Source organism: Anomaloglossus baeobatrachus, chromosome 12, assembly GCF_048569485.1.
Source record: "Anomaloglossus baeobatrachus isolate aAnoBae1 chromosome 12, aAnoBae1.hap1, whole genome shotgun sequence".
Classification (NCBI taxonomy): domain Eukaryota; kingdom Metazoa; phylum Chordata; class Amphibia; order Anura; family Aromobatidae; genus Anomaloglossus; species Anomaloglossus baeobatrachus.
In genome coordinates, this window is record NC_134364.1 from 36,573,938 (window position 1) to 36,600,826 (window position 26,889).

The window sequence follows — 26,889 nt, forward strand, 5'->3', positions numbered from 1 at the left end:
GCCCGGGAAGGACAGGCACAGTCTCTGGTCTGACCACCTGGATAGCTGAGGCTGGAGACATGCCCAGGAAGGACAGTTTCTGGTGTGGTGAGGGCCACCGGGATAGCGGAGGCTCGAGACATGCCCGGAAAGGACAGGCAGTCTCTGGACTGGCAAGGGCCACCGGGATAGCAGAGACTGGAGGCACGGCCGGGAAGGACAGGCAGTCTTTGGTGTGACCACCGGGATAGCTGACGCTGGAGGCACAACGGGAAACACAGGCAGTCTCTAGTGTGGCGAGGGCCATCGGGAACACAGACTGGATGCAAGACCGGGACAGAAAGGCAGGGACACTAGTACTGACAGGACTGAAATGACAGGTAAAGGAAAACAGGACTGAATGGACGGGACAGACAAGAGGGACCTGACAGCTAACTAAAGCACTGGACACTAACTAGCTAAACTAGGTCATTAAACAGGCAACTCCGTTAGTGGGAGCTTGCCTTAAATACCCAGTACCATTCAGGGATAAACTGAAAGGCACTTCCCGGGAGTGGCGCGCTGGCCCTTTAAGAGAGGGGCAGCAGGGTGCATGCACACTCTAGAAGCACTCCCAGAGGGCCTGTGACGCACGTACATACTCCGGGGGAAGGGGGGGGGGCTTGGAGAAGAAAGAACCCACATGTAGGGGAGGCAGAAGAGCAAAGAGTGCAGGGACGCAGCCTTACAATGCACTTATATGTGGGTGTATGGAACGGGCTCAACAGCTGAGCCCACTCTATACAAGGGAGGTGCAGAGCGTGTTATACAGCCAGTAACTGCTCCTAAGAGCAGCGACTGGAGCAAGTTCTGATTGCTACTATTAAACCATTAAGGGTTTCGCACATGACTTCTTTTTCAGGTGGCCAAGGACATCTGTTCTTCAAATGGAAGATTTGGAGTGACATTTTTTTATGTTAACAAGAAAGAAGGGAATTTTGTTTACTTACCGTAAATTCCTTTTCTTCTAGCTCCAATTGGGAGACCCAGACAATTGGGTGTATAGCTACTGCCTCCGGAGGCCACACAAAGTATTACACTCAAAAGTGTAAGGCCCCTCCCCTTCTGGCTATACACCCCCAGTGGGATCACTGGCTCACCAGTTTAGTGCAAAAGCAAGAAGGAGGAAAGCCAATAACTGGTTTAAAGACCAATTCAATCCGAAGAAACATCGGAGAACTGCAACCATTCACATGAACAACATGTGTACCGAAAAAAACCCTAAGAAAACAGGGCGGGTGCTGGGTCTCCCAATTTGCGCTAGAAGAAAAGGAATTTACGGTAAGTAAACAAAATTCCCTTCTTCTTTGTCGCTCCATTGGGAGACCCAGACAATTGGGACGTCCAAAAGCAGTCCCTGGGTGGGTAAAAGAATACCTCGTGGTAGGGCCGTCAAACAGCCCTTTCGTACAGGTGGGCAACCGCCGCCTGAAGGACTTGTCTACCTAGGCTGGCGTCTGCCGAAGCGTAGGTATGCACCTGATAATGCTTGGTAAAAGTGTGCAGACTCGACCAGGTAGGTGCCTGGCACACCTGCTGAGCCGTAGCCTGGTGCCGTAATGCCCAGGACGCACCCACGGCTCTGGTAGAATGGGCATTCAGCCCTGAGGGAACCGGGAGCCTAGCAGAACGGTAGGTTTCAAGAATTGGTTCCTTGATCCACCGAGTCAGGGTGGATTTGGAAGCTTGCGACCCTTTACGCTGACCAGCGACAAGGACAAGAGTGCATCCGAGCGGCACAGGAGCGCCGTGCGGGAATGTAGATCCTGAGTGCTCTCACCAGATCCAACAGATGCAAATCCTTTTCAAATTGATGGACTGGATGAGGACACAAAGAAGGTAAGGTGATATCTTGATTGAGATGAAAATGGGATACCACCTTAGGGAGAAAGTCCGGAATCGGACGCCGAACCCCCTTGTCCTGGTGAAGACCAGGAATGGAGATTTGCATGACAGCGCTGCTAGCTCGGACACTCTCTGAAGAGACGTGACCGCTACTAGAAAGGCCACTTTCTGTGAAAGACGGAAAAGGGAAACAACTTTCAAAGGCTCGAAAGGCGGCTTCAAGAGAGTCATTAGAACCTTGTTCAGACTCCAGAGCTCTAACGGCCGCTTGTACGGAGTGATGAGAAGACAAACTCCCTGCAGGAACGTGCGTACCTGCGGAAGTCGGCTAGGCGTTTCTGAAAAAATACAGATAGCGCTGAGACTTGTCCTTTAAGGGAGCTGAGCGACCAACCATTTTCCAACCAAGATTGTAGGAAGGAAGGAAAAATAGGCGATGCAAATGGCCAGGGAGAAACTCCTTGAGCAGAGCACCAAGATAAGAATATCTTCCACGATCTGTGGTAGATCTTGGCGGACGTTGGCTTCTTGGCCTGCGTCATGGTGACAACCACTCCTGAGATAATCCTGAAGACGCTAGGATCCAGGACTCAATGGCTACACCGTCATGTTCAGGGCCGCAGAGTTCAGATGGAAAAAAGGGCCCTTGAAACAGCAAGTCTGGTCGGTCTGGTAGTGCCCACGGTTGGCCTACCGTGAGGTACCACAGATCCGGGAACCCCGACCTCCTCGGCCAAGCTGGAGCGACGAGGATGGCGCGGCGACAGTCGGACTTGATCTTGCGCAGCACTCTGGGCAACAATGCCAGAGGTGGGACACATAAGGTAGCCGGGACTGCGACCAATGTTGAACTGAGGCGTCCGCCGCCAGAGCTCGATGATCGTGAGACTGTGCTATGAAGCCGGGACAATGTTGTTGTGCCGTGACGCCATTATGTCGACGTCCGGCATCCCGCAGCGGCGACAGATCTCCTGAAACCCGTCCGGGTGAAGAAACCATTCCCCTGCGTCCATACCCTGGCGACTGAGGAAGTCTGCTTCCTAGTTTACCACGCCTGGGATGTGAACTGCGGATATGGTGGATGCCGTGTCTTCCACCCACGTCAGAATCCGCCGGCTTCCTGGAAGGCTTGCCGGCTGCGTGTTCTTCCGTGGTGGTTGATGTATGCCACCGCTGTGGAGATATCCGACTGAATTCGGATGTGCTTGCTTTACAGCCACTGCTGGAAGGCTTGTAGGACAAGATACACTGCTCTGATTTCCAGAACATTGATCTGAAGGGTGGACTCTTGCTGAATCCACGTACCTTGAGCCCTGTGGTAGAGAAAAACTGCTCTCCACTCTGATAGACTCGTGCCTGTCGTAACTACCGCCCAGGATGGGGGTAGGAAGGACCTTTTTTCTGACCCTGAGGTGGGAAGAAGCCACCACCGTAGAGATTCTTTGGCCGCCTGAGAAAGGGAGACGTCTCTGTCGATGGGCGTCGACCTCCCGTCTCATTGGCGGAGAATGTCCCATTGTAGTGGACGCAGATGAAACTGCGCGAAAGGGACTGCCGCCATTGCTACCATCTTACGTGAGAAGTGCATGAGGCGTCTCAATGTGTGCGACTGATCCTAAGGAGAGATTGCAGCCTTGTCTGTAGTGAACGCTGTTTGTCTAGCGGAAGCTTCACCATCGCTGAGAGAGTATGAAACTCCATGCCTAGATATGTTAGTGATTGGCCCGGGGTCGGATCTGACTTTGAAAAGTTGATGATCCACCCGAACTCTGGAGAGTCTCCAGCGCAACGTTCGGCTGTGTTGGCAAGTTCCTTAAGAGAGTGCCTTGACAAGTAGATCTCCCAAATACGGGATCACAGAGTGACCTTGAGATTGCAGGACTGGTACTACTGCTGCCATGACCTTAGCGAAGACCCGTGGGGCTATCGCCAGCCGGAAGGCAGAGTTACGAACTGAAGGTGTTCGCGTCTTATAACAAAGCGTAGAAACGCTGGAGCTCTGGATCAATCGGCACGTGGGGATAAGCATCCTTGACGTGTATCGATGTTAGGAAATTTCCTTGAAACATTGAGGCGATGACGGAGCGGGGGGATTACATCCGGAACCGCCTGGTGTTCACGAGCTGGTTGAGCCGTGTTAGATCCAGAACGGGACGGAAATACTCGTCCTTTCTTGGCACCGCAAATAATTCGGAGTAAAAACCGTGACCTTGTTCCTGAAGAGGAACGGGGGTCACCACTCGTTGTGCCTTTAGAGTGAGTGCCCACCGCCTGCAGAAGAGCATCGGCTCGGTCGGGAGGTGGAGAAGTTCTGAAGAATTGAGTTGGAGGACGAGAACTGAACTCTATCCTGTACCCGTGAGACAGAATGTCTCTCACCCAACGGTCTTTGACCTGTGACAGCTAAATATCGCCAAGGCGGGAGAGCCTGCTACCGACCGAGGATGCGGAGAGAGGAGGCCGCAAGTCATGAGGAAGCCTTCTTGGAAGCGGGCTTTCAGGCTGTCTTTTTTGGGCGTGACTGAGCCCGCCAAGAAACTGAGCTCCTCTGATCCTTTTGAGTCCTCCTTGGACGAGGAGAAATGGGACCTGCCCCAGCCTTGAAAAAGACCGAAAACCCCGACTGTCCCTTGGTATGTTGGGATTTGTTTTGTCTGGGCTGAGGTAAGGAAGAATCCTTACTCTTGAACTGTTTAATGATAACATCTCACGCACACTAAACAGTCGGTCAGCAGAACAAGGCAAACTGGTTAAGCCCTTTTTTGGAAGCAGAATCTGCCTTCCATTCAGTTAACACCCAGGCCCTGTGTAAAACCACGGAGTTAGCGGACGCCACTGCCGTACGGGTCGTAGAGTCTAGGACAGCATTAATCGCATAAGACGCAAATGCAGACATTTGAGCGGTTAAGGATGACACTTGCGGAACAGATGTACGTGTGACCGTGTCCATCTGTGTAAGACAAGCTGAAGTAGCTTGGAGTGCCTCTACGGCTGCGAATGCTTAACAGCGCGCCGATAGCCTCATAGATGGATTTCGACCAGAGATCCCTCTGTCTGTCAGTGGCATCTTTAAGTGCAGCCCCATCTTCCACTGCAACTATGGATCTAGCTGCAAGCTGGAGATTGGAGGATGCCCCTTGGGACACTGGGTCCAGCCATTGCCCACGTCAGGGGGTAGTGATAACGTGTATCCTCAGCCGTTTGGAGAAGCGCTTAACTGGATAAGCGTGGTGTTCCTGGACTGCCTGTGTAAAGTCAGGGTGGCCAAGGAAAGTATTTAATTTACGCTTGGGATACGTGAATGGAATTTCTCCTGCTATGAAGCTGACTCTTCCACCGGAGGAGCTGGGGGAGAAATAACTAACATTCTATTGATGGACGCTATGAGATTATTGACTATGGCGTCACCATCAGGTGTATCCAGATTGAGAGCGGTCTCAGGATTAGATCTTGAGCAGCTACCTCCGCCACATCACACAGAGAGTCCTGCTAGGACCCTGACTAGTGTGATGAAGTCGAGGGCCGCTCATAGTGAGTCTCTCAGGCTGTCTGGGACTGTCGTCCGTGTCAGAGCCGTCACTCTGGGAAGCACATGACACCCTCGGAGCTCAAAGCTGTTCCCACTGAGGGGGACCATGGATAATGAATGAACAGTGGCCATGGATTTGAGAGACTTGTCTGGACTGCAAGGCTTCTAGTATCATAGCCATAGTCTCAGAAAAACTGTCAGTAAATACTGCAGGCTCCGTCCCCATGTCCTGACGATTAGCAGAGACTCCGTAGTATACAATGGGGGTCTATGTACACTGCCGGCCATATAGCCATACATGCTGTACCGGCTGCATAGAAAACATGTGCTTCTGCACCTCTGATTTACACAGACAATATGCTGTTATGTCCTCCGCACAATCAAGGAGGGTATATACAAAAATGCAGCTAAACAATGCAATGCATAGTGAATAAGCATATATGTATATGTGCACTTCGGCACTAGTGGAGTCAGCCCCACAGGTGCTGCTTAACGCCTGGTCACAGCGGTTGTGTGACTATCCGAATCCCTGCCAGGGATTCCCAAACTTGTCTCTTCTGTCGCTACAGAAAACACTGACAAGAATGGCTGCCGGCGTCCTGTGTAGAGGAGGAAGCCGTGGGCGTGCCTGAGAAAATGCGGGAATCCGGCTTCACAGCGTACACAGTGAGAGGGGTGGAGTATGCAAAGCATACTCCAGCTCTCAGCGCTGCCGGTTTCACAGTGCACACAGTGAGAGGGGTGGAGTATGCAAAGCATACTCCAGCTCTCAGCGCTGCCGTGCTGTGCAGCGTCACGCCCCTACCCTGACTGGCAGGTCTGTGGGCGGAAACGAAGTGAGACTAGGCCGCGCAAGCCGGGGACTCGAGTGATAAGCGCGGCCGGCATATAAGCCTTGGTCGGCGCAGAAGTCCCCGGCGCACCACAAGTCCCAGTCGCGCCCGAAATAAAAATGGCAACGGCGGTTAGCGCGGTAGTCCCCTAATACACTAACACACCCAGCAAGCTGTAGTGTGCGATGGCACTAGTGCGGGCAGCGCCGCCGTCCCTGGCGCACTAACACACCCAGCAATGCTGCCGTGTGTCCGTGCGCGGTCCCCACAGGGACACAGAGTACCTCAACGTAGCAGGGCCATGTCCCTGAGGATACTCCGCTCCATGTCCAGCAGATTCCCAGGAGCTGTGGATGGAGCACGGTCTCAGTGCCTGGAGACCGATAAGATCCCACTTCACCCAGAGCCCTGAGGGGATGGGGAAGGAAAGCAGCATGTGGGCTCCAGCCTCCGTACCCACAATGGGTACCTCAACCTTACAAACACCGCCGACAAAAAGTGGGGTGAGAAGGGAGCATGCTGGGGACCCTTAGTATGGGTCCTCTTTTCTTCCATCCGACATAGTCAGCAGCTGCTGCTGACTAAACAGTGGAGCTATGCGTGGATGTCTGACCTCCTTCGCACAAAGCACAAAACTGGTGAGCCAGTGATCCCACTGGGGGTGTATAGCCAGAAGGGGAGGGGCCTTACACTTTTGAGTGTAATACTTTGTGTGGCCTCCGGAGGCAGTAGCTATACACCCAATTGTCTGGGTCTCCCAATGGAGCGACAAAGAAAATGAAGTTTTTTGGCACATCACCAAAATAAAAAAAAATAGATAAAATGTTTAACTATTATTCCATAAGTATCAAACAAATTAAAATCCATATGCTGGTAATAGAAAAAAAACACGTGTTTCTGGTGTCCTGTGCGCCCTTAGTGATAGAGTCATCAGATTTTAAATGTTTGATATTTATGCAATAAGATTTAAACACTTTATTTTTTTGATGTGCCAATAAACTTTTTCTTGGATTTCTTTTCAGACAGTCGGCTGTACTTTAAATACAATTGCAAACAAAGGACGGATCCCATCATTTAGTGCACGGTGAGCAATTTATTTTCATTCCAATTTTTTTAGGTTTATTTCATTATTTTATCTCTTTAGGAGACTTGAACCTGTGATTGTTCGGATGCTTGTATTATTTACTGGAATACCCCAGTATTGGTAGAGTGGGGTGACATTGTGGTTCTATGTAGCTCAGCCTTTGGCTGACTATGTAACAGTCACCATCTACCTGGTAGAACGCAGGCTCAGCTCCTGAGCCAGCTTGATACCTTCCTTATCGACCCATGGCGGAAATGTACTATGTTATCTTGTCGTGGTCATTTAATTTTTTTTTTTTTTTTTTTTTAAGATTCTACTTAAAAATTGGAACGATTTTATTCCGGTACAGAAACATAATGATAGAGGAATCCCCAACATGAAAGATAGGAAATCCAGGCTCAGTGAAAAGTCACTTTCGGTTCAATTAACATTTCTTTAATGCAATCAAAAAAACAAAACAAAACACAAAATACAGTAAAGAAATATAAAACTCTGTTGATAAATTTATCTCTAAAAGAGAGGAGCCATCTGTCGTGGGTCATCGGGCAGAACGCTGACAGAGTCTTCTGCTCTCCCGCACAGCATACACAGCATGGTGTACTCCTGAAACAAAGCAGACAATCAGTGCCGGCACAACATCTATTCTCACCAATTCATCATTATTACTACACAGCTGACATTCCAATAATAATAAGCTAATATTAAATGTCTGCTCCTAGGGTCCCCAATGCTGAAACCCCACTAATCACTGGAATTACAATTTTCAGCCCATAGAGGGAGGAAAGTGAATGGAATTTACTATGCGTGGCCATCTTTGTCATTCTCACTTACCGTAAAATGTGAGTCAAGGGCGCTTTACACGCAGCGACATCGCTACCAAAAGCACCTGCCCCCCCTTCATTTGTGCGTCATGGGCAAATCGCTGACCGTGGCGCACAATATCGCTACAACCCGTCACACATACTTACCTTCCTAACGACATCGCTGTGGGCGGCGAACAGCCTCTTTTTTAAGAGGGAGGTTTGTGCACAGTCACAGCGACGTCACACAGCGGCTCTCCAATAGAAGCGGAGGAGTGGAGACCAGTCGCATTGACACGCCCACCTCGTTGCCGGCAGGACGCAGGTACGGTGTTGTTCATCGTTCCCGGGGTGTCACACGTAGCGATGTGTGCTGCCTCAGGAACGACGAACAAGCTGTGTCCTGCAACAGCAATGATTTTTGGGAAATGAACGACGTGTTGTGAAGGTAGCCCAAGCTAAAAATTGTTTGTTTAAACCTAATAAGAATATCTGTGTATGTAAATAATCAAAATATAGATGTAGTAGCATAATTATCTGTGTCTATATAGCAATCGCACAGATCCATAATAAGATTCTAAGCTGTATAGTTATGAAGGGGTTACCAAGGATAAGTGAACAGATGTACAAACAATGAAAGTCTTCATAATGATGAGCAAAGGCCTTATCAGTAGTTTCACGCAGAAAGAATGTATAACAAACAGATGTATTTTACAGTATACTGGAAGAGATTAGGGAGTGGAATACTCCCTAGACTCTCTGTTCTAGTTCCAAGGACAATGGTGCATTCTGTATAATTAAGTCTTTTCTAATACACTAGTTCAGTTGGTGATGCTGGCTCAAGGAGAGAACACGTCTTGTGTGATCATTGTCTGATTCATTAATATCGGCACTGATATACAGCTTAGACGGCACCGGCCTCTGATACCCTGTATGAAGATACCATTAGCTATCTTCACCTAAATTTCTACCTTGACAGTGTCAACGATCAACGATTAGGTGAGTATTTTTGATCGTTAACACTCACTCATAGGTGTCACACGCAACGACATCGCTAACAACGCCGGATGTGCATCACGAATTCTGCGACCCCGACGACATTTCGTTAGCGATATCGTTGAGTGTAAAGCCCCCTTTAGCCATTAGCGTGTCATATATATATATATATATATATATATATATATATATATATATATATATATATATATATATATATATATATATGAACTCAATGATCACTCCAGCACTTGTTCTGCATTGAGGATGCAGTGCCGAAGCCATGGTACTGTATCTTCAATGCAGAATGACCGCAGCATATCCGTAGGACATTCTGCAATACAACCGCAGCATGTAAACAGACAAAGTTGTACTGCGGATTTCTGGGAGCTCCTGTGGATATATCCGCAGGACACTTTCCCCGTGGGCACATAGCCTTAGGGTGCCATTTCTTTAAAGCCTGCACAGCCGACATTTTCTGGATGGCTCCTGCCTCACACCACCCGCAGCACCGCCCTACTCCACCACCGCGCCTGCCTCCTGTGACCCGGCTCCACCATCTCCTAAGATTTTAAGATGCACCCCCCATTTTACTCCCAAATATTTGGGAGAGGAAAAGTGCATGTTATATTCCGAAAAATACGGGCTCCCTGGACAAAAATATAAATACAAGACTTTTTTCTATGTACAAAAGGCTGTTTTGTCTCAAATATTGTTCACAAATTTGTCTAGATCTGTGTTAGTTTGCACTAATAATCCATCCTCCTCACGGCTGCGGCGTATCAAGATGCTGATTAGACAGTATGATTATTGAAAAAGACCACCCTAGAATGTGTAATTTTAAAGTATTGTGGGGTCTGAGGGGGTAAGAAAACCAGTCAGTATCTGTTGAGACCACTATTTGCCTCATGTAGTGCAATGCATCTCTTTTTCATAGAGTTGATCAGGTTGCTTATTGTGGCCTGTGGAGTGTCAGTCCACTCCTCTGTGTGAAGCTGCTGGATATTGGCAGGACCTGAACATATTGTGGTGTACGCCGATCCAGACCCCCAGACATGCTCAATGGGTGACATGTCCGATGAGTATGTGGCCATGCAAGAACTGGGATGGTTTCAGCTGCCGCCTTTGCCTAGGAAAACCTTGGTGGCTCCAAAGGTGTCTTAAAAACACCATGTGCACATACCCCAAAGAGCATTTCCTTAATGGGTCTCTGCTTGAAAACTTGTCATGTTTACACCCTTCAAAAAGGCTGTGAATGAACAGAAGAAGTCGCTTGTCCTTGTGCATGTCGCCGGACACGTGGCGCACCAATCAGACATTTATTGCCTGTTCTGTGAATAAATTAACTTCCACAGTCATCAGTTAAAAGCTTTGGATAAAAATATATGTTCCGTACCTGATATTCGTCCACCACACTGAAGGTATACTCGTGCTTTGCAATCACATGGTGGCAATTTTTGCACATATCTGCAAACAAAACAGAGAGAGTAACTTTACTCAATATCAAAGTATCACGTATGGTGATCAGGAGATCCACTACTTACACTGACAAGCAAAAGGGTAACAATGTTATGAAGCATGTAAGTGGAAAGTTCAAATTTCACCTTCCACTACATCAGGGGTTGGTAACCTACGAATTGCGAGCCAGATGTGGCTCATTTGATGGCTGTATCTGGCTAATAAAAAAAATAAATAAATAATACCGTATTTTCCGATTTGTAAGACACACTTTTTTTCCTCCAAAACTGGAGGGGGGGGGGGGTGAATGGGTGTGCGTCTTACAAACCGCACATGGCTTACCGGGGAGGCAGTGGTGGCGTAGGGTCAACGATACTGCGGGTTAGTGGGTTTTCTCAGCAGCGAGCTGGGGTACTGCAGGCTTCTTTGAATCTACCGCAGTTGACGAGATAGACTTCAAGAAAATGGCCGCAAAGGTGGGCATGCGAAGATAGGACTCCGCGGCCATTTTCTTGAAGTCCACAGTGTCAAACTGCGCACGCACCACGGCCATTTTCTTGAAGTCGATCTTGTCAACTGTGGGATCAAAGCAGCCCACAGTCCATCGGCTACTGCGGCATCACCACCGCGACACCCCACAAACCTGCAGCAGTATCGCCGACCCGCCGGACACTGACCTTCTTGAGCCGGGACACCCCCTCCTCCACGCTCTCATTGCATGCCTACCCTGCCTCATGGGACCTTCTGAGCTGCTCCACCACCGCCGCTGCCCCCTGGTGAGTATGGCTCTCACGGAATTACATTTTAAAATATGTGGGTTCATGGGTCTCTCTGCCAAAAACGTTCCCGACCCCTGCACTACATCATTGAGTGTGACACTACCTTCATTTTATACCCAATCATCTTGGCTTCTCATGCATAAATCAGACTTGCCACTACTTAGCATATGATTAGTTATGCAGATTCCCGTAATGTTACTGCATTGTTACTGTTTTGCTCCTGTTTAATTTTTTTTTTTCTTCCTGTATACTAAAAGAAGGGAATTTTGTTTACTTACCGTAAATTCCTTTTCTTCTAGCTCCTATTGGGAGACCCAGACAATTGGGTGTATAGCTTCTGCCTCCGGAGGCCACACAAAGTATTACACTTTAAAAAGTGTAACCCCTCCCCTCTGCCTATACACCCCCCCGTGCATCACGGGCTCCTCAGTTTTGGTGCAAAAGCAGGAAGGAGAAAACATATAAATTGGTCTAAGGTAAATTCAATCCGAAGGATGTTCGGAGAACTGAAAACCATGAACCAAAAGAACAATTCAACATGAACAACATGTGTACACAAAAGAACAAACAGCCCGAAGGGAACAGGGGCGGGTGCTGGGTCTCCCAATAGGAGCTAGAAGAAAAGGAATTTACGGTAAGTAAACAAAATTCCCTTCTTCTTTGTCGCTCCATTGGGAGACCCAGACAATTGGGACGTCCAAAAGCAGTCCCTGGGTGGGTAAAAGAATACCCCGATAAAAAGAGCCAACAACGGCCCTCCTCTTACAGGTGGGCAACCGCCGCCTGAAGGACTCGCCTACCTAGACTGGCATCCGCCGAAGCATAGGTATGCACTTGATAGTGTTTCGTGAAAGTTTGCAGACTAGACCAGGTAGCTGCCTGACACACCTGCTGAGCCGTCGCCCGGTGCCGCAATGCCCAGGACGCACCCACGGCTCTGGTAGAATGGGCTTTCAGCCCTGAAGGAATCGGAAGCCCAGAAGAACGGTAGGCTTCAAAAATCGGTTCCTTGATCCACCGAGCCAAGGTTGACTTGGAAGCCTGCGACCCCTTACGCTGGCCAGCGACAAGGACAAAGAGTGCATCAGAACGGCGCAGTGGCGCCGTGCGAGACACGTAGATCCGGAGTGATCTCACTAGATCTAACAAATGCAAATCCTTTTCACATTGGTGAATTGGATGAGGGCAAAATGAAGGTAAGGAGATATCCTGATTGAGATGAAAAGGGGACACCACCTTGGGGAGAAAGTCCGGGACCGGACGCAGAACCACCTTATCCTGGTGAAATACCAGGAAGGGGGCTTTGCATGACAGCGCTGCAAGCTCTGACACTCTTCGGAGTGACGTAACTGCCACTAGAAATGCCACCTTCTGCGAAAGACGTGATAGAGAGACATCCCGCAGCGGCTCAAAACGTGGTTTCTGAAGAGCCCGTAGAACCCTGTTAAGATCCCAGGGTTCCAGCGGCCACTTGTAAGGTGGGACTATGTGGCAAACTCCCTGCAGGAACGTGCGGACCTGCGGAAGCCTGGCTAGACGCTTTTGAAAAAACACGGAAAGCGCCGATACTTGTCCCTTGAGAGAGCCGAGAGACAAACCCTTGTCCATTCCGGATTGAAGGAAGGAAAGAAACGTGGGTAAGGCAAACGGCCAGGGGTTAAACCCCTTATCAGAGCACCAGGCTAAGAAGATCCTCCAAGCCCTGTGATAGATCTTGGCTGACGTTGGTTTCCTGGCCTGTCTCATAGTGGCAATGACCTCTTGAGATAACCCTGAGGACGCTAGGAGCCAGGACTCAATGGCCACACAGTCAGGTTGAGGGCCGCAGAATTCAGATGGAAAAACGGCCCTTGAGACACCAAGTCTGGTCGGTCTGGGAGCGCCCATGGTTGACCCACCGTGAGGTGCCACAGGTCCGGGTACCACGACCTCCTCGGCCAGTCTGGAGCGACGAGGATGGCGCGGCGGCAGTCGGACCTGATCTTGCGCAACACTCTGGGCAGCATTGAATGTGTGCCTCCTTCAACACAAAGCAAAAAACTGAGGAGCCCGTGATGCACGGGGGGGTGTATAGGCAGAGGGGAGGGGTTACACTTTTTAAAGTGTAATACTTTGTGTGGCCTCCGGAGGCAGAAGCTATACACCCAATTGTCTGGGTCTCCCAATGGAGCGACAAAGAAATTACAACTTGTTCTCACATTCCCTAATAGCTCAGTGTGTTATTAGGTTGATTCCCAAGTGAAAGGTCCCTGGGTCAAATCGAAGGGCAGCCATGATGAAGATTTCCCAAAAAAAGAGAAACAGTATAATTCAGCTCATCGATAGCGGTCTGTTGGCCAAGAAGATTGAAAACGGCATCATGTGAGTGCCATGATAGTTGGCAGAAGACAAAATGAAGCCCATTCATCCATTCAACAGCCAAGAGGTGACGTCCAGGCAAAATATCAGCGTCAACAAGTCTATTCATTACAAGGTCAATCTGTTCTGGTGCAACAAACGCGGCAGTGGAGGCGGCTCGTGCTTTGTAATAGCAAGATCACAGACGTCCATGCAAGTGACACACGCTACACAAGCCTGGAATGGTGGCCTAAAAAGAAGCCTTGACTTCAATATCATCATAAGAAGCATCGGCTCCAGTTTGCAAAGAAGTATGAAAAGTGGACAGTAGAAGATTGGAAATGGGCGATTTGGAGAGTTGCAACGAAGGTCAATACACTAGGGTCTGATCGGTGCAAATGGGTCTGGTGAAAAACAAGGGAAAATGGGACTAACGGATCAAGAAACTGAAGGAACGGTCAAGTTCAGCGGAGGAAGCCTGATGATATAGGGTTATTTCACAGCAAAAGTCGTTGGATACTTGACCAATATTGAAGGTGGTCTCAATGCTGAGCTGTATGTGAGTATCCTACAAGATAAGATACCCATAGTACCAGAGTGTATGAAGTATGAAAATGATAACTAAAGGCCCCGTTACACGCAACAACATCGCTAACGAGATGTCGTTGGGGGTCACAGAATTTGTGACGCACATCTGGCCTCGGTAGCGACGTCGTTGCGTGTGTCACGTACGAGCGACCGCTAACGATGTAAAATACTCACCAAATCATTGATTGTTGACACGTCATCCATTTCCCAAATGTCGTTGCTCGTGCAGGACACAGGTTGTTAATCGTTCCTGAGGCTGCACACATCGCTACGTGTGACACTGCAGGAATGACGAACACCGTACCTGCGTCCTCCGGCAAAGAGGTGGGTGTGACTTCCATACGGCTGCTCTCTGCACCTCCACTACAATTGGACGCCTGCCGTGTGACGTGTGTTAGGCGGGTAAGTACGTGTGACGGGTACTAGCAATATTGTGCGCCACGGGCAGCGATTTGCCCGTGACTCACAAACGACGTGGGCGGGTGCTTTCACAAGCGACATCGCTAGCGATGTCGCTGCGTGTAAAACCCCCTATGGTGTTCCAGCAGAACAACGACCTGAAGCATACATCGAGATTGGTTAAGAAATGGTCCAGTGACAATGAAATGGAGGTGCTGAAGTGACCCCCCACATTCCCCAGACCTCAACCTAATCCAACACTTGTGGGTAGAGTTGAAGAAAAAACTGTATACATGCCAGAGTGAGCCGACCAGTATACACCAACATTGGGAACATGGAGAAGAGACCTGGGATCAGATTTTGGTCAAGACATGCTTGAATCTGATGGAGAGCATGCCCAGAAGCACTCAGGCAGTGGTGAATTTACAAAATACTAACAAAATTTAAATTTTTAGAAGCAAAACAGTAACAATGCAGTGTCCTGAGAACAATCTGCATAACTAATCATATGCTAAATAGCCTCAAGTCAAATTTATGTATGAGATAGCCAAGATGATGGGGTATAAAATGAACGTCGCCTCACGCTCAAAGCTGTAGGATGGAGAGATATGGAGGCAGATAGTAAAAATCTCAAAACATTGTTCCCCTTTTACTTGTCAGTGTATAGCTTTAGTGATTACTTGTCAATGCTCAAAAAGGTGCCTAAAAAGGTGAAAAATTTTTGGAAATTTACAGCGATCACAATTGACTAACAGCAAATGTCATCAAAAGTGTCGCAGGAGAGTCCAGCTCTGCGGAGCGCTTCTGCTCTATTGCTTTAGTGATAAAGGGGGGTCTCAGCATCTGGACCCCACTGACCAACAACTTCTTACAAGGCTTTAAGACCAAAGTGTAGTTATATTGTAACATCTGCTTCTCTACAATTCACACGCTCAGTGGTTTTCGTCTCCATTGATCCATGTAGGTACTGAATGAGTTTATACGCCAGTGTCCTGGTGGTGCCGATACCTGCACAATAATCACTATACCCAACATGTCCTATCTGCCCAGTACGGGGAAGAAGACATGATTAGGAAAGGTTCGAGCACTTACGATCGTATGTGATAATCTCTTCTCCATCCTCGTCATCCGCTGTTTTATTGGCGATGAGCACAAAGTCTCGCGTGTTGCACTTTGCACAACTTACGTAATTCAACAGAAAGGATCCGGTCTCCAAACAGGTGTTCCCCTAAATGTAAGCGTACAGACACCTATTAGAGAGGACAGATTGCACGCTCGCGTTCACATGGTGCAGCTACACTAACACTGGAGGGTCTTATCTAGCCTGGGTCAATTCAGGGAGGGTGACCTCTGACCCGACTGCTGCAACAGTCAAAACAAATCATTACTAATTATGATCGCAGCTCTGAAGGCAATGTAAACACAGTCTGAGCAAGGACCGCAATGTACAGACCGACCGCGGGTATCCCGACCAGAGCATGACTGATAATAGAAATATATGAAGGCTTCATATTGGGGTCAGGACACCGGTGGCCACTCAGAGCTCGGACCACGCTTCATGGACGTTTGCACCAGCCCTGACATGAGGCATCTAATGTGGTCACATTACATAATATGATGGTCGCCAAAAAGCCAAACGTCACCACCAAAGACCACCACCTGTCTGAGATCATTGGGGAGGGGAGTGAATGAACAGGACTATTGTTCCCCTGAACATTCAACCCAATCGCATAAATGATTTTTAAACAAAAATGCATGCATTTAAGGAAGCAAACATTTCCGTAGAAATGGACAACCCCTTTATAGTGTGATGTCCACTACTACACAACCATTTACTATCAGGCCCCGAGAGGTGAAAGAATAAAAGTTATTCTATTCCTTGCCAAACTGGAGAGCCCCATGACGCCCGCCAACCATTCAGGAGAGCCCCATGACGCCCGCCAACCATTCAGGAGAGCCCCATGACGCCCACCAACCATTCAGGAGAGCCCCATGACGCCCACCAACCATTCAGGAGAGCCCCATGACACCCGCCAACCATTCAGGAGAGCCCCATGACGCCCACCAACCATTCAGGAGAGCCCCATGACACCCGCCAACCATTCAGGAGAGCCCCATGACGCCCACCAACCATTCAGGAGAGCCCCATGACACCCGACAACCATTCAGGAGAGCCCCGTGTCGCCCGCCAACCATTCAGGAGAGCCCCATGACGCCCGCCAACCATTCAGGAGAGCCCCATGACGCCCGCCAACCATTCAGGAGAGCCCCATGACGCCCGCCAACCATTCAGGAGAGCCCCATGACGCCCGCCAACCATTCAGGAGAGCCCCGTGTCGCCCGCCAACCATTCAGGAGAGCCCCGTGTCGCCCGCCAACCATTCAGGAGAGCCCCATGACGCCCGCCAACCATTCAGGAGAGCCCCATGACGCCCGCCAACCATTCAGGAGAGCCCCATGACGCCCGCCAACCATTCAGGAGAGCCCCATGACGCCCGCCAACCATTCAGGAGAGCCCCATGACGCCCGCCAACCATTCAGGAGAGCCCCATGACGCCCGCCAACCATTCAGGAGAGCCCCATGACGCCCGCCAACCATTCAGGAGAGCCCCATGACGCCCGCCAACCATTCAGGAGAGCCCCATGACGCCCGCCAACCATTCAGGAGAGCCCCATGACGCCCGCCAACCATTCAGGAGAGCCCCATGACGCCCGCCAACCATTCAGGAGAGCCCCATGACGCCCACCAACCATTCAGGAGAGCCCCATGACGCCCGCCAACCATTCAGGGGAGCACCATGACGCCCGCCAACCAGTCAGGTGAGCACCATGACGCCCGCCAACCAGTCAGGGGAGCACCATGACGCCCGCCAACCAGTCAGGGGAGCACCATGACGCCCGCCAACCAGTCAGGAGAGCACCATGATGCCCCCCCAACCGTGCAGCTGTCCACCAGGACGCCCCCTCAACCGTGCAGCTGTCCACCAGGACTCCCCCCTCCAACCGTGAAGCTGTCCACCAGGACAGCAGCCAATTGTGCCGGGGGCCACCATGACCGCGGACATTTTTAATGTTTCCCAGTCTCCAGATGGGCAATGAGCCCCATAGGGGTGAATGAGCCCCATGACTATCGGGAGGGTATAGGGTAGGAAGGGGTTAATGTGGAGGGAATAGGGCTGTGTAAGGGATGAAGGGATTGGTGGTTTGGTGAGCGGCGAGGATTGGGCCAGAGGTCATAAGGGGTGGGGAGAGAAAGGGGGGGTTTATAAGGGGCAGTCGTTAGCAGTACCTCCTCTTTGCCGTGGGTGCCATTTCGTGTGTGGTCAGCATCGCCGGTTCCAGAATGGCTGACCTCGCCGCGCTGTTGGAGTGGGTCCGTGGAGCCTCCGAAGTCCTGGGGGTGGATGTGGTGCGGGAGCAGCTGCGTGCGGCCTGTGGGGACGGAGCGCTGGTGCCTTCAGCTGTGGCTGCAGCGGCAGCACCTGGGCCTGTGCTGCGTGCTCGGCGGTCGCGGCCGCCGGAGCGTTACTCCCCCAGCGGGAGGGGAGCGAGATCTAGGAGCCCCTTGCGGGACCCTCCGGGACAGGGGAGCCCTCACCAGCATGCAGGAGCTTCGCCGGCCTCCGGGAGGAATCCTCATCGGAGATCCCGCCGGCCGGAAGTGGGCGGAGCTTATGTGCGGCCTACTTCCGGTCCGCGGGCGGCAAGGCCCCGGACCAGATTTACAGCAGCCCCCGGTGATGTGCCGGCCGGGGGCGGTGCTCAGCTGATGACGATGCCGTTGGGGACTCCCTGCAGACGGCAGGGGAGGCGCTCAGACAGTGCAGCACAGGAGCTGCAGATCGCCAGCCGAAGGGCTGGGGAGGAGGGGTCCGGCAATCGGCGGGGCGACAGCGGGCGTTCAGCGGTGACGGTCCCCCCCAGCGAGGATCGTGCTGGGGGGAGGACTCAGCGGCTATCAGAGGGCGAACGGCCGCCCTGCAGTCGGCAGGGTGGGAGACCAGTGGGGACGGCATGTGGAGCCGCAGTGCAAGAGTCGGCCTCGGGATCGTCGTGGGTGGACGGCGGCAGGACGCCGCGTCGGGCGACACGCAAAAGGTCCAGCAGGAAGCGAGTGGAGGAGCAGGGTGCGGTGACCGTGGGGGTTGACGGCCGCCAATTGCAGGCTGTCCCCTTGCTGGTCCCCCCTGAGGTCCTCAGCGGCGATTCGGACTCTGGTGACGAGGATGGAAGCGACAACGCAGCGAGACGGATGGAGCGTCCGGAGAATCATGATACGGCTGTTCCGGATCCGATTCAGAGGCAGCCTGGTGAGAGAACGACGAGTATGCTTAATGTTGCGGGTAGTGTGGGGGGAGGGTCTTATGTGTCTGTGAGTGCGCAGGGCTCTGGGGTTCGGGAGCCGGCGGCGTTACCGGGGGCAGATTTTTGGGGGCAGTTATTGGGGGTGCTGCAGGGGCTGTCGGCTGAGCGAGCAGGTACTAGTGGGTCTGGTTCGCCGGCGGGGGCTTGGGTGGGTCCCTCGGGTGGCGTGCCGCCGGGGGTGGCGGCGCAGAGTATTGCTACGCAGGGAGCTGCAGTGGCGTCAGAAGCAGGGCAGGGGGCAGGGGTTGCGGCCGGGTCGGACGCGGTAAAGGATGGGGAAAAAGAGAAGGAGAAAGAGGATGGGGTGGTGCGGCTAGATGATAGGGCGCGGAGCGAGGTATACGTTTGCTTCGAGAGTCCGTTGGGGGTGCATTTGAAAAAGGAGGTGAGGGAGAAAATCTGGAAAGGGGAGTATGTGGAAATTTTTTCCCTGCTTCCCCTTGAGAAATTTAACTTGGATAAGGTGAAGCCAAGCGATTCAAAAAAGGAGAAGGAGGATGAGGAAAAGAGGAGGTATAGGCTTATTCCCAGGACATTTACCAACTGGTTACAGGCCTTTGCGATCCTAGCCAGTGTCATTGGGGAAAAGGAGCCGGAACATTGTTCCGCACTTTTCGGGTATATGGATTCAATTGGGGAGGCGTATAGAGTGTATGGCGGGTTAGGGTGGTTGAGGTACGATGAACAGTTTCGGCAGCGCAAGGCTCTGCGGGCCGGACTTAAATGGGACCACAAGGACATCTCCTTGTGGATGAGGTTAATGACAGCCCCGGCTCAGCCCTTTCGGGGGGCTGCCGGGGGTTCGGGTACAAGCAACGGGTCCTCGGCGGGTCAGAGAAAGGGAGCCTGCTGGCAATTCAATGAGGGTCAGTGTAAATTCGGGGCCTCGTGCCGTTTCAAGCACGAGTGTTCCGGATGTGGAGGTTCCCATCCGTCGTCCCGGTGCTTTAAGAAAGGAAAAAGTAAGCCTGGGGAGGGGGCTGGAAAAAGGGAGGACGCCGGTGAGGGTAGAGGCGATGCTTCCCTATTTAAGTAGGTATCCGGATGTGCGGGCGGCCGAGTTATTGAGGAAGGGTTTTACTGAGGGTTTTCGGATTCCGTTTGAATCTGGGGCCCCAGTGTTTCGCCCAGGTAACTTAAGGTCCGCAAGGGAACACCCAGAGGTTGTGAAAGAGAAGCTGGACAAGGAGGTTGAATTAGGGAGGATGGCGGGACCGTTTCAGGACCCACCATTTTCCAATCTTCGGATTTCGCCATTAGGGGTGGTTCCCAAAAAAGAGCCGAGGAAATTTCGGCTCATACATCATTTATCCTACCCGGCCGGGTTGTCGGTGAATGATGGGATATCACCGGAGCTGTCAGCGGTTTGTTATGTTTCTTTTGACAGAGCTTTGGATTTGGTGCGGGCGGCCGGGCGTGGGGCCCTGATGGCAAAAGCGGATGTGGAGGCAGCTTTTCGCTTGCTCCCAGTGCATCCAGACAGTCAGCATCTGTTGGGATGTATGTGGGAGGGGGAGTATTATGTGGACCGATGCCTGCCCATGGGATGTTCTATTTCTTGTTCTTATTTCGAGGCATTTAGTTCTTTCGTGGAATGGGTGGTCCGGGACGTGGCGGGGGTTCACTCCGTCATTCATTACTTGGACGATTTCCTTTGTGTCGGGCCGGCAAGGTCTTCGGTTTGTTCATTGTTGTTGTTTACGTTACAGCGGATAGCGCAGAGTTTGGGTATTCCTTTGGCGAAGGAAAAAACGGAAGGGCCAGTGACGGCTTTATGCTTTTTGGGCATAGAAATTGACACGATGGCGATGGAATGCCGCTTGCCGGAAGGGAAGTTGGTGGATTTGAAAGCGTCAGTGCGGTCATTATACCAGGCTAAAAAGGTGAAGCTGAGGGAGTTGCAGTCAGTCTTGGGAAAATTGAATTTCGCCTGTCGCATCATGCCGATGGGGCGCATATTTAATAGGAGATTGGCGAGCGCGACTGCTGGAGTGACAGCGCCGAATCATTTTGTCAGAGTGACGAGGGTGATGAAAGGGGATCTGCTGGTTTGGGATTCCTTTTTAGACAGGTATAATGGTAGGACACTGTGGATGAGCAAGGCAATGTCCAATAGTCAGATTGAGCTGTTTACGGATGCGGCAGGGGCGACGGGTTTTGGAGCGATTTTTCAGACTCATTGGTGCGTGGCACAGTGGCCACAAGCGTGGAAGGAGAAGGGGTTGGTAAAGAATTTGGCTTTGCTTGAATTGTTCCCGATCATAGTGGCGCTCGAGCTGTGGGGCTCTGAATTTTCGGGAAAAAAGGTTTGCATGCATTGTGATAATATGGCGGTGGTTCATTCGATCAATTCGTTGTCAGCAAAATCTCCCCCGGTGGTGGGGTATCTGAGGCATCTGGTGCTCCGTTGCTTGGCACTGAACATTTGTGTTGTGGCGAGGCATGTGCCGGGGGTTCAGAACGAGGTGGCTGATGCGCTGTCTCGGTTTCAGTTTCGCAGGTTCAGAAGGCTGGTGCCGGGAGCAGACGACGATGGAGCGCTATGTCCGGAATGGTTGTGGGATCTAGCATTGGTGTAGCTTTGGAGGGCATTAGGAGATCGGTGTCTGAGGCTACTTGGTGCCGATACCAGGCAGTGTGGAATGAGTGGGAAGAGTTAGGCAGGTCGGAGGGCATGGAGCCGGGTTATCATGGCCGAGTGGTGGGGGTTTTGGCGGTGATTAGTGGCGATTTTTCAGCGGGGCGGTCCGTGTCGGTAATGAGTTACCGGTTGTCAGCTTTGGCCTTTTTATTCAAGTTGCAAGGGGTGCGGGATGCCACGAAGGATTTTCTAGTACGGCAGGCCATGAAGGGTTTTCGAAGAGGGGCGCGGTCGCGGGACTCTAGGCGGCCGATATCGCTTCCATTGTTAGTGCGTTTAGTGGGGTGCTTGGGGGACGTGTGTGCATCCCCTTACGAACAGAGGTTGTTTGCAGTGGCATTTGTGTTGGCCTTTTTCGGGGCCTTTCGGATTGGCGAGCTGGTTAGCCCGGCGAAGCAGGTAGTAGGAGGGTTGTTATTGGGAGACGTAACGCTTGGGGTAGATCGAGTGGAATGTCGATTACGTTTTTCCAAAACGGATCAGGTGGGGCGCGGGCGCCTGGTGGTTTTGTATGGGATTCCGGGACACCCATTGTGCCCGGTTGGGCAGGTAACAGAGTTTTTGAAGATAAGGGGAGGTTATCCTGGGGTTTTCTTGAGACACAGGGATGGATCTGCATTGTCCAGATTCCAGTTTATTGCGGTTTTCAAAACTGTGTTGGCACGAGTGGGGGAGGTGCCGGGTGACTATGGGTCACACTCTTTTCGGATTGGGGCAGCGACAGAGGCGGCCAGGTGGGGTTTGAGCGATGATTGTATCCGGCGTATTGGGAGATGGGAGTCGTCCAGGTTCCGTTTGTACGTGAGGCCTCACCTGCTGAGGGGTGAGGGGGAGTGATTCGGCTGGTTTGGAATTACGGGGGTCAATAGCTGTTTATTGTGAGACATGGTTTTTTCGTTCAGTTGCTGTTTATTCTTGGTTTTATATTTTTTAGGTGTGTGCCTGGTGTGGATTCTCGGGCATTCCTTTGTTTACTGGGGAGCGTTGCGGGCGGCTGTGCGTTCCGACGGTCGGCAACTTGGAGTGGCGAGAACGGAGGCACGGGTCAAATGGATCGGGATTCGGGGCATGACCTGGGGGAGAGTTCGGCCAGAGGTGGCGTACTATAGCAGGATCGACCAGGATCCTAATGTTCTCATTTTGCATGTGGGTGGAAATGATCTAGGGGTGCGGACAGCGAGGGAATTAAAAAGGGACATTAAGTTGGATCTTCTGCACCTGTGGAGAGCGTTCCCGGGTATTATTATAGTATGGTCGGATATTGTGGCTAGGGAGAACTGGCGTTTTGGGAGGTCGGCTGACCGGATTAATAGGGCACGTATTAAGTTGAATAGGGCGATTGGCCGGTTTGTGACGCGGAATGGTGGCTTGGTGGTGCGACATAAGGAATTGGAGGAGTCGTCAGGGCAATATTTGCGGAGAGATGGGGTGCATCTCACAGATATTGGCTTGGACTTGTGGATGCTTGGTTTGCGGGATGGTCTGGAGCAAGCCCTGGGGGTGTGGGGGGCCCGGGCCACGTAAGGGGTCACGTGGCCGGTCTGTGGCGGGGGGATAGGTCCGTTCCTAGAGGCTGGGAGCACCGATAGTCGGTGGGGAGTATGAAGTCACTCAGGGGTAGTGGCTTCAGACAGGATTGGGAACTTGTGGGCGTAGGTCCTGCAGGTTCTGGGGAGGGGTATTTTAACGATGGAACGTTATTACCCCACACCTTGGGTTGGTTGGTCACAGCCGAGGTGGTCCTCTGGGCCAGTGGTATGTTACGGCCAGGGGATAAGGATGATTATTGGCTTCTTGGACGGACCTATCGGTTGTTTGTCAGTTGGGAGGGTATACATGTATCGGTTTATGTTAAAAGAGGGTGGCATGTCGAGCCGCAAGTTGTGATACATGTATACCGTTTAAATAAAAGCTGTGGCCATTCGCCCATAAAAAGTTGTTATGTCTTCATTTCAAGTAGAGTGGGTAAGAAGGGTTTTGTACATGGGAGACCCAATTATCCCTTTTAGATACGTCAAGATGGGCAATGAGCCCCATAGGGGTGAATGAGCCCCATGACTATCGGGAGGGTATAGGGTAGGAAGGGGTTAATGTGGAGGGAATAGGGCTGTGTAAGGGATGAAGGGATTGGTGGTTTGGTGAGCGGCGAGGATTGGGCCAGAGGTCATAAGGGGTGGGGAGAGAAAGGGGGGGTTTATAAGGGGCAGTCGTTAGCAGTACCTCCTCTTTGCCGTGGGTGCCATTTCGTGTGTGGCCCGCCCACCCGCCCTTAATGTAAAAAAAAAAAAAAAAAAAAAAAAAAACAATTAAAAGTTTAAAAAAAAAAAAAAAAATAACATCAAAGGGTTGATATGGTGGTTTCTTTGTTTGTCGCAGCGGGGGGATAGGTCCGTTCCTAGAGGCTGGGAGCACCGATAGTCGGTGGGGAGTATGAAGTCACTCAGGGGTAGTGGCTTCAGACAGGATTGGGAACTTGTGGGCGTAGGTCCTGCAGGTTCTGGGGAGGGGTATTTTAACGATGGAACGTTATTACCCCACACCTTGGGTTGGTTGGTCACAGCCGAGGTGGTCCTCTGGGCCAGTGGTATGTTACGGCCAGGGGATAAGGATGATTATTGGCTTCTTGGACGGACCTATCGGTTGTTTGTCAGTTGGGAGGGTATACATGTATCGGTTTATGTTAAAAGAGGGTGGCATGTCGAGCCGCAAGTTGTGATACATGTATACCGTTTAAATAAAAGCTGTGGCCATTCGCCCATAAAAAGTTGTTATGTCTTCATTTCAAGTAGAGTGGGTAAGAAGGGTTTTGTACATGGGAGACCCAATTATCCCTTTTAGATACGTCATGAGTGATAAATCTGCTTATAAAGCCATTTAACAGCCAGCCATGTATAACCAGGGCCAGCTGGGGACAAGCACTAGAGAAGCCTCCCTTGCCAGGACGCACACAGCGGCCATCACTTCCTCTCTACCCAGAGCTCCTGCATTGCCCCCTCACCCGGTCCGGGTACTCCTGCTGTACACAGCCTCCACACATGGTGGCGCTATCTCCGGCGCCTTCAGTCACGTAAATCAGAGTCTGAAGAAAGCAGCAGCTCAACGGAGGGAGCGGACAAGACCCAGCTTGTTCCGGGTGTGCAGCTATCGCGAGAAGTGAGACAACGCTGCATTCTTCCAAACTCCCACAAGAGGGCGCTGTGCGAGACGATCTCCATAATCCGGCGCTCATAGAGATGTTCTGTCTGGAGGGAAAATGGCCTTCTGACCAGAAAAACGCCCGTGTCATAAAGTCACATGTAACTGATGTCATGCAGAGTGATTCATTGTACAATAAATAATAAATAATTTTTGCTCTCTTTTTTGCAAGGATTGGTGCTTAACTTTATGTAATTTCTATTTTCCTTTTTTTATATTTTTTTTTACCTTTTTTTTGCTAATATGTGGGGGAAAAGTAAAACAAAAAGGAAATACATGCCTGTTTTTCACAACCAGAGAGGACTGGCCTGTTAAAACACATTTTAAATTGTATATATGTATTTTTATTTATTTTTTTTTTATTTTTTTTGTACGTGTGCGGTACGTATTTGCACGTACACACGGAGACCCATGTTATTCAATGGTAGATGGCACACACACGTAAAATCACACGGAACGTGTGTCCGTGTCGTAAGTACGTGTGCGCGCTTTTCTACACGGACGACATGTCCGTTTTTGGCCGGCAGCACGCAGGCACGGACCCGCTTTAGTCTATGGGTCCATGCCTGCATGGACCGCACACGGAGTATGTCCGTGTTCAGCACGTATCGTCCGTGTCCGTTTTTAATCACGAAATCTGAAACACTTGTTACCAATCTATCAGGTCAATTGATGGCAAACAAAAACACCAGGATCTCATGATGAATGATTAACAACGTTAATTGGGTAAGAATGCGGGCCTTTAAAAACGGACAGCACACGGACTGCACACGTACGTATTTTATGTCAATACGGACATTCCACACGCATACACGGCTCGCATACGCCATCACACGGATGCCATACGTACCGGAGAAACGCCCCTAAAAACGGAACACGGACCCGAAAAACGAACCGTGAGACACGTACGTTTTTTTTGCGGAAGTGTGTTTTAGGCCTCTGATAGTATTGTAAATGATGATCCGGCCCCTGCAGAGCCCTGATCTCAACATCATCCGGTCTGTCTAGCATTACATGAAGACACAGAAGGATCTGCACAAGCCTCATACACAGAAGATCTGTGTTCTGTTCTCCAAGATGTTTGGAACAACCTCCCTGCCGAATTCCTCCAAGAACTGAGTGCACAAGCATTAGATTCAGAAGCCACCCACGCTCTATACTTCACAGTATGTAGTACAAGACACCAGCAGCAGGGGCGCCGCAAAAGAAGCAGAGAAACCACCGGCATTTTTACGTGAGGCAGCTGCACCGGCATCTGAAATGCACCATGTGCATATGGCCTATGGGAAATTCCATGCCTGAGGAAGAGACCTGAGATGTCTCGAAAGCTTGCTTTATAACATCATCATATATTTTATTTTAGTTTAGTTTAGTTTAGCCATTAAAAGGTATCACAACTACAAAATTTTAATTTTGTTTCTCTCACTGAGAGCAATCAATAAATCGTTTAAAATCACTCCTGGTCTCTCCGTCTCTCTGTCGGTTGGACTCTCTCTCTCGCTCTCTGACGGTCGGTCGGTCGGTCTCTGACGGTCGGTCGGTCTCTCTCTCTCAGTCTCTATCTCTCTCTGTCGGTCGGTCTCTCCCTCTCACCCCCTCTCTCATACTCACCGATCACCAGCGCAGCGCTGCACAGCTGTCACACTGTGGCGGCTTCTCCTGCTTTTGAAAATGCCGGCCGCTCATTATTCCATCTTGTATTCCCTGCTTCCTCCGCCCACCGGCGCCTATGATTGATTGCAGTCAGACCCACCCCCACGCTGAGTGACAGCTGTCTCACTGCAACAAATCACAGCCGCCGGTGGGCGGGTCTATGTAGTGCAGTACAATACATAAATAAATAATTTAAAAAAACAGCGTGCGGTCCCCCCCAATTTTGATACCAGCCAAGCTAAAGCCACACGGATGAAGGCTGGTATTCTCAGGATGGGGAGCCCTACGTTATGGGTAGCCCCCCAGCCTAAAAATATCAGCCAGCAGCCGCCCGGAATTGCCGCATCCATTAGATGCGACAGTCCCGGT

The 26,889-nt window shown here is 50.9% G+C and overlaps 1 protein-coding gene across 1 annotated transcript; it reads right to left on the bottom strand.

Annotated features, from left to right (window-relative positions):
- Nucleotides 1-7,728: 7,728 nt before the first annotated feature.
- CHURC1 (churchill domain containing 1) lies at nucleotides 7,729-24,822 on the bottom strand. Its single transcript, XM_075329885.1, has 4 exons — nucleotides 24,671-24,822; nucleotides 15,759-15,894; nucleotides 10,502-10,572; nucleotides 7,729-7,912 (listed from the first exon to the last, which is right to left on the bottom strand). Exons 1-4 carry the CDS (start codon nucleotides 24,707-24,709, stop codon nucleotides 7,820-7,822), a joined length of 339 nt encoding a protein of 112 aa, XP_075186000.1. The 5' UTR covers nucleotides 24,710-24,822; the 3' UTR covers nucleotides 7,729-7,819.
- Nucleotides 24,823-26,889: the final 2,067 nt, after the last annotated feature.